A 15,673-nucleotide genomic window follows, 5' to 3' on the forward strand; every position below is an offset into this window, starting at 1 on the left:
GTTCAGGAGCAAAAAATAAATACATTAATAAAAAAAAAAAAAAAAAAAAAAGATATATATATAATAATAATAATATGCCATTTAGCAGACGCTTTTATCCAAAGCGACTTACAGTCATGCGTGCATACATTTTTGTGTACGGGTGGTCCCGGGGATCGAACCCACTACCTTGGCGTTACAAGCGCCGTGCTCTACCAGCTGAGCTACAGAGGACCACATATATATATAATAGAATTATTGTAAAATTAAGTGTGTGCATAAGGTGTAGATAGTAAGTATAGACCGGAAGTAGAGGCCTGGGCATTGTTGTTCACTAATTTACTCCATGTAGGGAAAAGATGGCGGGGTTGAAAAGTAATAAAGGGGAGTATATATATAAAAAACATGGGAGATTGGAAGTGATGCAGACAATTACATTGATAGAAGATACAATCTATCTGCAATATTAAGCTGATCCACCCCCCCCCACCCCCAAAAAAAATAAAAAATAAAAAAAGACTTAAGCAGGTCAACATTCACAAGGCTGCAGGGCCAGATGGATTACCAGGACGTGTACTCCGAGCATGAGCTGAACAACTGGCAAGTGTCTTCACTGACATTTTCAACATGTCCCTGACTGAGTCTGTAATACCAACATGTTTCAAGCAGACCACCATAGTTCCTGTGCCCAAGGACACTAAGATAACCTGCCTAAATGACTATCGACCCGTAGCACTGACATCTGTAGCCATGAAGTGCTTTGAAAGGCTGGTCATGGCTCACATCAACACCATTATCCCAGAAACCCTAGACCCACTCCAATTTGCATACCGCCCCAACAGATCCACAGATGATGCAATCTCTATTGCACTCCACACTGCCCTTTCCCACCTGGACAAGAGGAACACCTACGTGAGAATGCTATTCATTGACTACAGCTCAGCATTCAACACCATAGTGCCCTCAAAGCTCATCACTAAGCTAAGGATCCTGGGACTAAACACCTCCCTCTGCAACTGGATCCTGGACTTCCTGACGGGCCGCCCCCAGGTGGTAAGGGTAGGTTACAACACATCTGCCACACTGATCCTCAACACGGGGGCCCCTCAGGGGTGCGTACTCAGTCCCCTCCTGTACTCCATGTTCACCCATTACTGCATGGCCAGGCACGATTCCGACACCATCATTAAGTTTGCCGACGACACAACAGTGGTAGGCCTGATCACTGACAACGATGAGACAGCCTATAGGGAGGAGGTGAGAGACCTGGCAGTGTGGTGCCAGGACAACAACCTCTCCCTCAACGTGACCAAGACAAAGGAGATGATTGTGGACTACAGGAAAAAAAAGAGGACTGAGCACCGACGGGGCTGTAGTGGAACAGGTTGAGAGCTTCAAGTTCCTTGGTGTCCACATCACCAATGAACTATCAACGTCCAAAAACACCAAGACAGTCGTGAAGAGGGCACGACAAAGCCTATTCCCCCTTAGGAGACTGAAAAGATTTGGCATGGGGCCTCAGATCCTCAAAAAATTCTACAGCTGCACCATCGAGAGCATAGTGGTCCTCTGTAGCTCAGCTGGTAGAGCACGGCGCTTGGAACACCAAGGTAGTGGGTTCGATCCCCGGGACCACCCATACCCCCCAAAAAATAAAAAATAAAATGTATGCACGCATGACTGTAAGTCGCTTTGGATAAAAGCGTCTGCTAAATGGCATATTATTATTATTATATTATTATCCTGACTGGTTGCATCACCGCCTGGTATGGCAACTGCTCGGCCTCCGACCGCAAGGCACTACAGAGGGTAGTGCCTACGGCCCAGTACATCACTGGGGCCAAGCTTCCTGCCATCCAGGACCTCTATACCAGGCGGTGTCAGAGGAAGGCCCTCAAAATTGTCAAAGACTCCAGCCACCCTAGTCATAGACTGTTCTCTCTGCTACCGCACGGCAAGCGGTACCGGAGTGCCAAGTCTAGGTCCAAAAGACTTCTCAACAGCTTCTACCCCCAAGCCATAAGACTCCTGAACAGCTAATCATGGCTACCCGGACTATTTGCACTGCTCCCCCCCAACCCCCTCTTTTACGCTGCTGCTACTCTGTTAATTATTTATGCATAGTCACTTTAACTCTTCCCACATGTACATATTACCTCAACTACCTCAACTAGCCGGTGCCCCCGCACATTGACTCTGCACCGGTATCCCCCTGTATATATAGCCTCCCTACTGTTATTTCACATTGACTCTGCACCGGTAACCCCTGTATATATAGCCTCCCCCTTTATGTCAATGTTAAGAAATGCACTCCATCACCCCTTCATTCCCCTTCCCACATTTTAGGATGTTATCATTATATGATGATCTATGAGAGTGGATTAACTGTTTTGTTTTGGAAAGTGCCATATTTATTGAATTGGTTCACTATAAAGCAGGAACAAATCTAATTCTAATATTTGTGGGGCTAAAAAGGAAACATTTTAATCCTTCAATATCAAAACCAAGAGTGAACATCAGAATTACTTTATTTATTTTCCTAACTTTCCCAACTGTCCCAGCTCTTTCAGAACTCCAAGTAGGAGGATTCCCTCCCTGCTTGTTCACATCTGATTCCAGGAATCATCCATCTGAGATTCTTTAAAAAACAAGGAATTTGGGGAAAGTTCCCAGAATCCTCCACCCCTACCTGTGAGTGTTGTTTGTGGAGCGTCTTCTTATCTCCGTTGTAGACATAGACCACGCCCCTCCCTGAGTCCTCCAGCGGCGCCCCGACCACCACGTCACAGAAGCCATCCTGGTCCAGGTCGGGCACAGCAGAGATGGCCGTCCCAAAACGGGCATTCTCCCCTGGGCTCAGACCAACCAAGAAGCCCTGCTCACTCAGTATACCCTGAGAACATACAGAGAGAGGTAGATACCCTGAGAACATACAGAGAGAGAGGTAGATACCCTGAGAACATACAGAGAGAGAGAGGTAGATACCCTGAGAACATACAGAGAGAGAGGTAGATACCCTGAGAACATACAGAGAGAGAGAGGTAGATACCCTGAGAACATACAGAGAGAGAGAGGTAGTTACCCTGAGAACATACAGAGAGAGAGAGGTAGATACCCTGAGAACATACAGAGAGAGAGGTAGATACCCTGAGAACATACAGAGAGAGAGAGGTAGATACCCTGAGAACATACAGAGAGAGAGAGGTAGATACCCTGAGAACATACAGAGAGAGAGGTAGATACCCTGAGAACATACAGAGAGAGAGAGGTAGATACCCTGAGAACATACAGAGAGAGGTAGATACCCTGAGAACATACAGAGAGAGAGAGAGGTAGATACCCTGAGAACATACAGAGAGAGAGGTAGATACCCTGAGAACATACAGAGAGAGAGAGGTAGATACCCTGAGAACATACAGAGAGAGAGAGGTAGATACCCTGAGAACATACAGAGAGAGAAGGACAGTCTCTTCAGACTTCAGGGCGGCAGGTAGCCTAGCGGTTTAGAGCGTTGTGCCAGTAACCGAAAGGTTTATATCCCAGAGCCGACTAGGTGAACAATCTGTCGATGTGCCCTTGAGCAAGGCACTTAACGCTAATTGCTCCTGTAAGTCGATCTGGAGAAGAGTGCCTGCTAAATGACTAAAATGTAAATGTAAGTTACTTTGAGAACACACAGATACCGTTTTCACACTATTGAGCTAAATGGAGCTGAGCTGTACTGCGCTGGCCTGGTTATGCATCCGCTATAGTGGCTGGAACCGTGCTGGAAAGGAAATATCATAGTATGGTTGGTGTGAGGTGGATTTCAGCAACTTGCGTCACGTTACCTTGGTAACGGAGAAAAGGTAGACCCTCCCCTGCTCCTGCTTCAGGTCGTTCATGAACATGGGAGCTCCGACCAGCAAGATGTCTGACGTACCGTCGTTGTCCACGTCCAGGGGACACAGCACACTGCCGAAGTACGAGCCGATCTAGAGGGACAGAGAGCACCAACACCCAACAGATGAAGCTCGACGTGTACAGTGGCAAAAGACAAGGTTCATTTGTTTTATGAAGAGAAATAGACATGTCACATAATGCATAGCACAGCAGCACCTGTCTAGGTCAGCATCCAGCACCTTTGTGGTTACACAGTATGTCCCTTACATCTGTGGTTCTCTGTAGCTCAGCTGGTAGAGCACGGCACTTGTAACGCCAGGGGTAGTGGGTTCGATCCCCAGGACCACCCATATGTAAAAATGTATGTGCGCACGTGACTGTAAGTCGCTTTGGATAAAAGCGTCTTCTAAATGGCTTATTATTATTCACGTACTTGACTATGATTACAGGGTTTAAAAAGTGTGGTACCTACACACTGAAGAACGCTGCGAAGGTGAAACATCTGTGTACGCTATCCCTGACGCAGTAAACAATCAATAAAAAGGAAGTGAGTTGACCCATCACACCTTTTTGCTTGTTGATGTGAGCCAGAAACATTTATTCTAGTACCGAAATTAACTACAACGTGTAAATAGAATAATTTTGCTCATTAAGTCAGTCTTGTTCAAAACGGAGATTTGCGAGAAGATAGTACAAATAGTTAAAGCATTTAATGAGACAACTAAAAGATGTACAATATGAAAACACTGTTCCATTTACATTGTGTAATCCAGGTGACTGTCAAAATAAAGGAAACACCAACATAAAAGTGTCTTAATAGGGCGTTGGTTGGGTGACCACGAGCCAGAACAGCTTCAATGCTCCTCGGCATAGATTCTACAAGTGTCTGGAACTCTATTGGAGGGATGTGACACCATTCTTCCACAAGAAATTCCATCATTAGGTGTTTTGTTGATGGTGGTGGAAAACGCTGTCTCTGGCGCCGCTCCAGAATCTCCCATAAGTGTTCAATTGGGTTGAGATCTGGTGACTGAGACGGCCCATGGCATATGGTTTACATAGTTTTGATGCTCATCAAACCATTCAGTGACCACTCGTGCCCTGTGGATGGGGGCATTGTCATCCTATGGGGGCATAGCCATGGTGGCCAAAATAATGGCTTGCATTTTTATACATGACCCTAAGCATGATGGGATGTTAATTGCTTAATTAACTCAGGAACAATACCTGTGTGGAAGCACCTGCTTTCAATATACTTTGTATCCCTCATTTACTCAAGTGTTTAAATTATTTTGTCAGTTACCTGTGTATTGACAATCCCAAACTAGCCCCAGAGATAGGCTATCTAATGTCAAACCAACTTTGCCACGGTCGCACACCAGCTGGCCAAAGCTAATTGGTGAAAGACTTAAAGACACAAGACCTGGTTAGACTGTGTCAAGTTATCTAGAAGGGTGAGTGACTTTACATTTACATGTACGTCATTTAGCAGACGCTCTTATCCAGAGCGACTTACAAATTGGTGCATTCACCTTATAGCCAGTGGGACAACCACTTTACAATATGTTTTTTTTCTTTTCTTTTTTTTTTTTTTTCTTTGTGGTGGGGTAAAGGGGATTACTTTATACTATCCCAGGTATTCCTTAAAGAGGTGGGGTTTCAAGTGTTTCCGGAAGGTGGTGAGTTACTCCGCTGTCCTGGCGTCGTGAGGGAGCTTGTTCCACCATTGGGGTGCCAGAGCAGCGAAAAGTTTTGACTGGGCTGAGCGGGAACTGTGCTTCCGCAGAGTTAGGGGGGCCAGCAGGCCAGAGGTGGATGAACGCAATGCCCTCGTTTGGGTGTAGGGACTGATCAGAGCCTGAAGGTACGGAGGTGCCGTTCCCCTCACAGCTCCGTAGGCAAGCACCACCACTTTAACTGCTGTTTGGCTTCAGCGATGGCTGCTGTATTTCTTAATGACTGAAAAACTAGGCTAAATCAGGGGGTTTAGCCCCCCTTTAAGTAGGCAAGTAATCTCAATTGGTTGTTGTTAGGGTTGGGAGAGCTTCCCACAGCACAAATCTGAATAAGGAAAACTCAACTGAATAGATTTCATTTTCATGACAGTAGTACCTGTTTCCCTCGTTCAGAGTCCATGACAGTGACTTGTTTTGAGGGTGTGACAGTGTAGACGATGACCTGGCCAGAGTGGTTTGAGCGAGGAGCCCCGGCAACAAAATATTCTGCCTGTCCATAACTCAGGGTGGTCACAGAGTAACCTGGGAAGACCATAAAAAACACAATGTAAAGACACAAGGAAACACAATATAAAACATTAAACACAAGCACGGTCACACCTCTGATCTATAAAACATTCAACACAAGCACAGTCACACCTCCCATCTATAAAACATTAAACACAAGCACGGTCACGGCCACACCTCTGATCTATAAAACATTAAACACAGTCACGGTCACACCTCCCATCTATAAAACATTAAACACAAGCACGGTCACACCTCTGATCTATAAAACATTAAACACATACACGGCCACACCTCTGATCTATAAAACATTAAACACATACACGGCCACACCTCTGATCTATAAAACATTAAATACAAGCACAGTCACACCTCTGATCTATAAAACATTAAACACAAGCACAGTCACACCTCTGATCTATAAAACATTAAACACATACACGGCCACACCTCTGATCTATAAAACATTAAATACAAGCACGGTCACACCTCCCATCTATAAAACATTCAACACAAGCACGGTCACACCTCCCATCTATAAAACATTAAACACAAGCACGGTCACACCTCCCATCTATAAAACATTAAACACTAGCACGGTCACACCTCTGATCTATAAAACATTAAACACAGTCACGGTCACACCTCCCATCTATAAAACATTAAACACAAGCACGGTCACACCTCTGATCTATAAAACATTCAACACAAGCACAGTCACACCTCTGATCTATAAAACATTAAACACAAGCACGGTCACACCTCCCATCTATAAAACATTAAACACAAGCACGGTCACACCTCCCATCAATAAAACATTAAACACAAGCACGGTCACACCTCCACCAATAAAACATTAAACACAAGCACGGTCACACCTCTGATCTATAAAACATTCAACACAAGCACAGTCACACCTCTGATCTATAAAACATTAAACACAAGCACGGTCACACCTCCCATCTATAAAACATTAAACACAAGCACGGTCACACCTCCCATCTATAAAACATTAAACACAAGCACGGTCACACCTCTGATCTATAAAACATTCAACACAAGCACAGTCACACCTCTGATCTATAAAACATTAAACACAAGCACGGTCACACCTCCCATCTATAAAACATTAAACACAAGCACGGTCACACCTCCCATCTATAAAACATTAAACACAAGCACGGTCACACCTCCCATCTATAAAACATTAAACACTAGCACGGTCACACCTCTGATCTATAAAACATTAAACAGAGTCACGGTCACACCTCCCATCTATAAAACATTAAACACAAGCACGGTCACACCTCTGATCTATAAAACATTCAACACAAGCACAGTCACACCTCTGATCTATAAAACATTAAACACAAGCACGGTCACACCTCCCATCAATAAAGCACTAAACACAAGCACGGTCACACCTCCATCAATAAAACATTAAACACAAGCACGGTCACACCTCCCATCTATAAAACATTAAACACTAGCACGGTCACACCTCTGATCTATAAAACATTAAACACAGTCACGGTCACACCTCCCATCTATAAAACATGAAACACAAGCACGGTCACACCTCTGATCTATGAAACATTCAACACAAGCATAGTCACACCTCTGATCTATAAAACATTAAACACAAGCATGGTCACACCTCCCATCTATAAAACATTAAACACAAGCACGGTCACGGTCACACCTCCCATCTAAAAACATTAAACACAAGCACGGTCACACCTCTGATCTATAAAACATTAAACACAAGCACAGTCACACCTCTGATCTATAAAACATTAAACACAAGCACGGTCACACCTCCCATCTATAAAACATTAAACACAAGCACGGTCACACCTCCACCAATAAAACATTCAACACAAGCACGGTCACACCTCCCATCAATAAAACATTAAACACAAGCACGGTCACACCTCTGATCTATAAAACATTAAACACAGTCACGGTCACACCTCCCATCTATAAAACATTAAACACAAGCACGGTCACACCTCCCATCAATAAAACATTAAACACTAGCACGGTCACACCTCTGATCTATAAAACATTAAACACAAGCACGGTCACACCTCCCATCTATAAAACATTAAACACAAGCACGGTCACACCTCCCATCAATAAAACATTAAACACAAGCACGGTCACACCTCCCATCTATAAAACATTAAACACAGTCACGGTCACACCTCCCATCTATAAAACATTAAACACAGTCACGGTCACACCTCCCATCTATAAAACATTAAACACAAGCACGGTCACACCTCCCATCTATAAAACATTAAACACTAGCACGGTCACACCTCTGATCTATAAAACATTAAACACAGTCACGGTCACACCTCCCATCTATAAAACATTAAACACAAGCACGGTCACACCTCTGATCTATAAAACATTCAACACAAGCACAGTCACACCTCTGATCTATAAAACATTAAACACAAGCACGGTCACACCTCCCATCTATAAAACATTAAACACAAGCACGGTCACACCTCCCATCTATAAAACATTAAACACAAGCACGGTCACACCTCCACCAATAAAACATTAAACACAAGCACGGTCACACCTCCCATCTATAAAACATTAAACACTAGCACGGTCACACCTCTGATCTATAAAACATTAAACACAGTCACGGTCACACCTCCCATCTATAAAACATTAAACACAAGCACGGTCACACCTCTGATCTATAAAACATTCAACACAAGCACAGTCACACCTCTGATCTATAAAACATTAAACACAAGCACGGTCACACCTCCCATCAATAAAGCACTAAACACAAGCACGGTCACACCTCCATCAATAAAACATTAAACACAAGCACGGTCACACCTCCCATCTATAAAACATTAAACACTAGCACGGTCACACCTCTGATCTATAAAACATTAAACACAGTCACGGTCACACCTCCCATCTATAAAACATGAAACACAAGCACGGTCACACCTCTGATCTATGAAACATTCAACACAAGCATAGTCACACCTCTGATCTATAAAACATTAAACACAAGCATGGTCACACCTCCCATCTATAAAACATTAAACACAAGCACGGTCACGGTCACACCTCCCATCTAAAAACATTAAACACAAGCACGGTCACATCTCTGATCTATAAAACATTAAACACAAGCACGGTCACACCTCTGATCTATAAAACATTCAACACAAGCACGGTCACACCTCCCATCTATAAAACATTAAACACAAGCACGGTCACGGTCACGGTCACACCTCCCATCTATAAAACATTAAACACTAGCACGGTCACACCTCTGATCTATAAAACATTAAACACAGTCACGGTCACACCTCCCATCTATAAAACATGAAACACAAGCACGGTCACACCTCTGATCTATGAAACATTCAACACAAGCATAGTCACACCTCTGATCTATAAATCATTAAACACAAGCACGGTCACACCTCCCATCTATAAAACATTAAACACAAGCACGGTCACGGTCACACCTCCCATCTATAAAACATTAAACACAAGCACGGTCACATCTCTGATCTATAAAACATTAAACACAAGCATGGTCACACCTCTGATCTATAAAACATTCAACACAAGCACGGTCACACCTCCCATCTATAAAACATTAAACACAAGCACGGTCACACCTCCACCAATAAAACATTAAACACAAGCACGGTCACACCTCCCATCTATAAAACATTAAACACTAGCACGGTCACACCTCTGATCTATAAAACATTAAACACAGTCACGGTCACACCTCCCATCTATAAAACATTAAACACAAGCACGGTCACACCTCTGATCTATAAAACATTCAACACAAGCACAGTCACACCTCTGATCTATAAAACATTAAACACAAGCACGGTCACACCTCCCATCAATAAAACACTAAACACAAGCACGGTCACACCTCCATCAATAAAACATTAAACACAAGCACGGTCACACCTCCCATCTATAAAACATTAAACACTAGCACGGTCACACCTCTGATCTATAAAACATTAAACACAAGCACGGTCACACCTCCCATCTATAAAACATGAAACACAAGCACGGTCACACCTCTGATCTATGAAACATTCAACACAAGCATAGTCACACCTCTGATCTATAAAACATTAAACACAAGCACGGTCACACCTCCCATCTATAAAACATTAAACACAAGCACGGTCACGGTCACACCTCCCATCTACAAAACATGAAACACAAGCACGGTCACATCTCTGATCTATAAAACATTAAACACAAGCACGGTCACACCTCTGATCTATAAAACATTCAACACAAGCACGGTCACACCTCCCATCTATAAAACATTCAACACAAGCACGGTCACGGTCACGGTCACACCTCCCATCTATAAAACATTAAACACTAGCACGGTCACACCTCTGATCTATAAAACATTAAACACAGTCACGGTCACACCTCCCATCTATAAAACATGAAACACAAGCACGGTCACACCTCTGATCTATGAAACATTCAACACAAGCATAGTCACACCTCTGATCTATAAAACATTAAACACAAGCACGGTCACACCTCCCATCTATAAAACATTAAACACAAGCATGGTCACGGTCACGGTCACACCTCCCATCTATAAAACATTAAACACAAGCACGGTCACATCTCTGATCTATAAAACATTAAACACAAGCATGGTCACACCTCTGATCTATAAAACATTCAACACAAGCACGGTCACACCTCCCATCTATAAAACATTAAACACAAGCACGGTCACGGTCACGGTCACACCTCTGATCTATAAAACATTCAACACAAGCACGGTCACACCTCCCATCTATAAAACATTAAACACAAGGACAGTCACGGTCACACCTCCGATCTATAAAACATTCAACACAAGCACAATAACTCATATTTCAATGAAATATAATAGACAGATTGTCATCTTGTATTTGTGTAACGATCCCGGCAGTCTGAGTCGGGTCCGGTCTGTGTACTAGTTTTTCTGCTCGGGATCTCCAGTTTCCCGAGGGTTCTGGAACGCTCCCTGCCTGGTTGCCGGGCAACGTGGCTAGGCGGGAGCTCTCTTGATTTCCGCACCTGCATCCCATCAGCAATCTGCACACCTGGTCCTGATCATCACCCTTCTTAGGCTCTGCCCTAACATCCATTCCCTGCCGGATCGTTAGCCATAAACAGTATGTTTTGCCAGCGTATCAGCCTCAGAGTACTAGCATTAGTTTTGTTGTTTTGTTGCCCCTTGTTGACCTGCCTTGTACTTACCTCCGTTTGTTCTGTCTACAGTCATTCTCCCGGAACCTTCATCCAACCTCTGCCTGGTGGTCGGCGGCTGCCGAGCCATGACTGGATCAATCACTGCACCCCCAACAACTAATCAACGCCGCCCGCTCTGTTCCCTGGATTATTCAGCATCACTCTTGAATTTGTAATAAACACTCACCTTCGTTTCAACTTACCTTGTCCTGGTCTGCTTCTGGGTTCTGGCTTAGTAAACCGTGACAGAACGATCCGGCCAGTAATGAACCCAGCGGACCTGGACTCTGTTCGCCATGCCATTACCCATCAGGAGAAGATGTTGGGCCATCATAGCACGGAGCTACAGGAGATCGCGTTGGCAGTTCGGAACCTTTCTACCGGTCTGACGGAGGTCCAGAACCAGCGCCAGTTTCCGGTGGAGGATCCACTACCGGTTTCACCCATCTCGCCTGCCGCGTCTGGAGCTGTGTCCTTCCGTGAGCCCAAGGTTCCGACGCCGGATAAATATGAGGGGGAGCTGGGAAGATGCCGTTCTTTCCTTATGCAGTGTGGGTTAGTGTTCGATCTACAGCCCTACTCTTATGCCACAGACAAGGCTAGGATAGCCTTTGTGATTGAGTTGCTGCGTGGTCGAGCGCTGGAGTGGGCTTCAGCCGTTTGGGAACGACAAGACCCCTGCATGGCTTCATACCAGGGGTTCACGGCCGAGATGAGGAAGCTCTTCGACCATTCCGTCCGAGGGAGGGACGCAGCTAGGCGCCTGTTTTCGCTTCACCAAGGAACTCGCAGCGTGGCCGACTTCGTGATCGAGTTCAAGACGTTGGCTGTGGAGAGTGGGTGGAATGAGGAGTCTCTGCAAGCGGCCTTTTACCAGGGTCTGTCGGAGCAGCTCAAGGATGAGTTGATCTCCTATCCGGAGCCTAGTGACCTGGACAGCTTGGTAGCCTTGTCTATTCGGGTGGATAATCGAGTCCGAGAGCGAAGGAGGGAGAAGCAATGGGGTCCGTCCAATCGATCAGCTTCTCAGGTTCCAGTCGGGTCGGGGATTGGACCAGAATACGTCGATCATCGTCCACCACACAGGATTAGTGGAGAGGTCCTGTCTCCCGATTCTGAACCAATGCAAGTAGGGCGGCACGGGTTAACCAAGGAGGAACGCCAACTCAGACGTAGGACTAACTGCTGCCTCTACTGTGGTGGTTCGGGACATTACCTCGCCACCTGTTCCCGGCGGTCGTCCAAACTGCGCGGCTCGCTAAAGTTGGGAGGACTTTTAGCGAGCCAGTTTCGACCTCTCAATACCTCTGTCAGACCCCGTTTCCCGGCTACCCTTGTGAACAGGAATCAGAGCTTAGCGATTAACGCTTTTATCGATTCAGGTGCCGATGGAAGCTTTCTTGATGCCGAGTTGGTGGAACAGCTGGGGCTTTCCAAGGAGCAATTGCCGGAAGCCATTGAAGCGACCACTCTGAACGGCAGTAGTCTGGCACGTATCACGATGAGGACTGAACCGGTTAAGATGCTGTTGTCGGGGAATCATTCGGAGATGATTTCATTCTTCATTCTGCCGTCTTCCCATGTTCCTCTGGTCCTTGGATACCCCTGGCTGAAGGAACACAATCCCACGTTCGATTGGGTGACGGGCAAGGTAACGAGTTGGAGCCTTGATTGTCATGCTAACTGTCTCAAGACTGCCTGTCCCCATTCGGTTCCCAGTCAGGTGATTGAGGCTAAACCCCCAGATTTGTCCCTGGTTCCCGAGACATATCACGATTTGGGGGAAGTGTTCAGTAAGCAGAAGGCTCTGTCACTCCCTCCCCACCGACCATATGATTGTGCCATCAACCTGTTCCCTGGAGCTGTCTACCCCAAGGGAAGGTTATACAGTATCTCCCGCCCTGAACGTGAGGCTTTGGAGACCTACATCAAGGAGTCCCTAGCTGCTGGTCTCGTTCGGTCCCTCGTCATCACCCCTGGGGGGCAGGATTCTTCTTTGTGGGTAAGAAGGATGGCTCTCTTCGACCGTGTATTGATTATCGGGGGTTGAATGACATCACGGTCAAGAACAAGTATCCCCTGCCCTTGATGAGTTCTGCCTTCGACTCCTTACAGGGTGCTACGGTGTTCACCAAGCTAGACCTACGCAATGCGTATCACATGGTCCGGATCAGAGAGGGAGACGAGTGGTTGACGGGTTTCAATACACCGATGGGTCACTCGAGTATCAGGTGATGCCGTTTGGACTGACCAATGCTCCAGCGGTATTCCAGAGTATGGTGAACGACGTCCTGAGAGATATGATCGGTCTCTTTGTGTTTGTTTACCTGGATGACATTCTGATCTTCTCGAAGGAACCTTCCGACCACGTCCAGCATGTCCGGCAGGTTCTGCAGCGATTGTTGGAGAATCGTCTGTTCGTGAAGGCCGAGAAGTGCGAGTTTCACGCCCACACGACATCCTTTCTCGGGTACATCATCTCCAGGGGAGAGATTAGGATGGACCAGGAGAAGGTTAGAGCGGTTCTGGAATGGGCCCAGCCCAGTACGAGATTGCAGCTCCAGAGATTTTTGGGGTTTGCGAATTTCTACCGCAGATTCATCCGGGATTACAGCCGTGTGGCCGCTCCGTTAACTGCCTTGACTTCCAGTATCAGGAGCTTCAAGTGGAATCCGGAGGCGGATCGAGCGTTTCTGGATTTGAAGAGGCGATTCACCAACGCACCGATTCTCTCTCAACCGGACACGGCCCGTCAGTTCGTCGTTGAAGTGGACGCGTCTGATGTGGGAGTTGGCGCCATCCTGTCGCAGCGATGCTCCACGGACAGTAAACTCCATCCCTGCGCCTACTACTCTCGTCGCCTTTCGCCTGCGGAGAGGAATTACGATGTGGGTAACCGGGAGCTTCTCGCGGTGAAACTTGCCTTGGAGGAGTGGCGCCACTGGTTGGAGGGGGCGGAGCAACCGTTTATTGTCTGGACTGACCACAAGAATCTTGCTTACGTGCAATCAGCTAGACGTCTCAACTCCCCGTCAGGCCAGGTGGTCGTTGTTTTTCGGACGATTCAATTTTTCCCTGACGTTCCGACCTGGATCTAAGAACGGCAAGGCGGACGCCTTGTCTCGGATGTTCTCCAAGACGGAGGAGAGTGGGTCCAAGACCGAGACAATTCTCCCCCGGAACTGCGTCGTGGGAGCTGTTAGGTGGAAGATTGAGGAGGAGGTGATGGCGGCCCTTCGGACGCAGCCCGGTCCCGGTAACGGTCCACCCGGTCGGTTGTTTGTGCCTGAGTCGGTTCGTCCTGCGGTCCTCAAATGGTCCCACGCCAGCAAGATGGCTTGTCACCCTGGCGTGGCTCGGACGATGGCGTTTCTTCGCAGACGTTTTTGGTGGCCTGCCATGGCCGAGGATACTCGGGGGTATGTTGCTGCCTGTCCAGTGTGTGCGCAGAATAAGAGTACCAATCGGCCCAGCTCTGGACTACTTCACCCCCTTCCTATTCCCGGCGACCATGGTCGCATCTGGCCCTGGACTTTGTTACTGGGTTGCCCGCTTCTGAGGGGAACACGGTCGTTCTGACTATCGTGGACAGATTCAGCAAGTTCGCCCACTTTGTGCCAATTGCCAAGCTTCCCTCTGCCTCGGAGACGTCCGAGATCCTGGTTAGGGAGGTTTTCAGGGTCCACGGTTTGCCCAGTGATATCGTTTCCGACCGTGGCCCTCAGTTTACCTCTGCTGTCTGGAAGTCCTTCTGTTTGGCCATTGGAGCTACAGTCAGTCTCACATCTGGTTTTCACCCCCAATCTAATGGTCAGGCGGAGAGAGCCAACCAGAAGATGGAATCCACGCTACGCTGCCTGGCCTCTTCCAACCCCACCTCCTGGGTCTCTCAGTTGCCTTGGGTTGAGTATGCCCACAATACTCTCCCTACATCTGCCACTGGGATGTCTCCCTTCCAGTGCCTGTATGGCTACCAACCTCCCTTGTTCCCTTCTCAGGAGAAGGAGCTCTCAGTGCCTTCTGTTCAGGCCCATATTCGTCGTTGCCACCGGACCTGGCATCGGGCCAGAAAGGCACTCCTTAGAGTTTCGGACCGGTATCAGCTCCAGGCGAATCGTCGCCGGATCCCCGCTCCCACCTATACCATCGGAGATAGGGTCTGGTTGGCCACACGGGATCTTCCTTTACGGACTGAGTCTAGGGAAGTTGTTACCGAAGTTCATTGGTCCGTTTGTGGTGGAGAAGGTGATCAATCCGGTGGCAGTTCGACTCAAACTCCC

The 15,673-nt window shown here is 46.7% G+C and overlaps 1 protein-coding gene across 1 annotated transcript in view; it reads right to left on the reverse strand.

Annotated features, from left to right (window-relative positions):
• Positions 1–15,673, reverse strand: part of LOC121584284 (integrin alpha-2-like) — a 55,152-nt gene that overhangs the window by 24,145 nt on the left and 15,334 nt on the right. The window contains exons 13-15 of the mRNA XM_041900109.2: positions 5,974–6,119; positions 3,810–3,953; positions 2,669–2,872 (exon numbers count right to left, since the gene is read on the reverse strand). Coding sequence (XP_041756043.2) covers positions 2,669–2,872; positions 3,810–3,953; positions 5,974–6,119 — 494 coding nt within the window. The remainder of the gene's footprint in view (positions 1–2,668; positions 2,873–3,809; positions 3,954–5,973; positions 6,120–15,673) is intronic.

The sequence above is a fragment of the Coregonus clupeaformis genome, chromosome 16 (genome assembly GCF_020615455.1).
Source record: "Coregonus clupeaformis isolate EN_2021a chromosome 16, ASM2061545v1, whole genome shotgun sequence".
NCBI classification, from domain to species: Eukaryota; Metazoa; Chordata; class Actinopteri; order Salmoniformes; family Salmonidae; genus Coregonus; species Coregonus clupeaformis.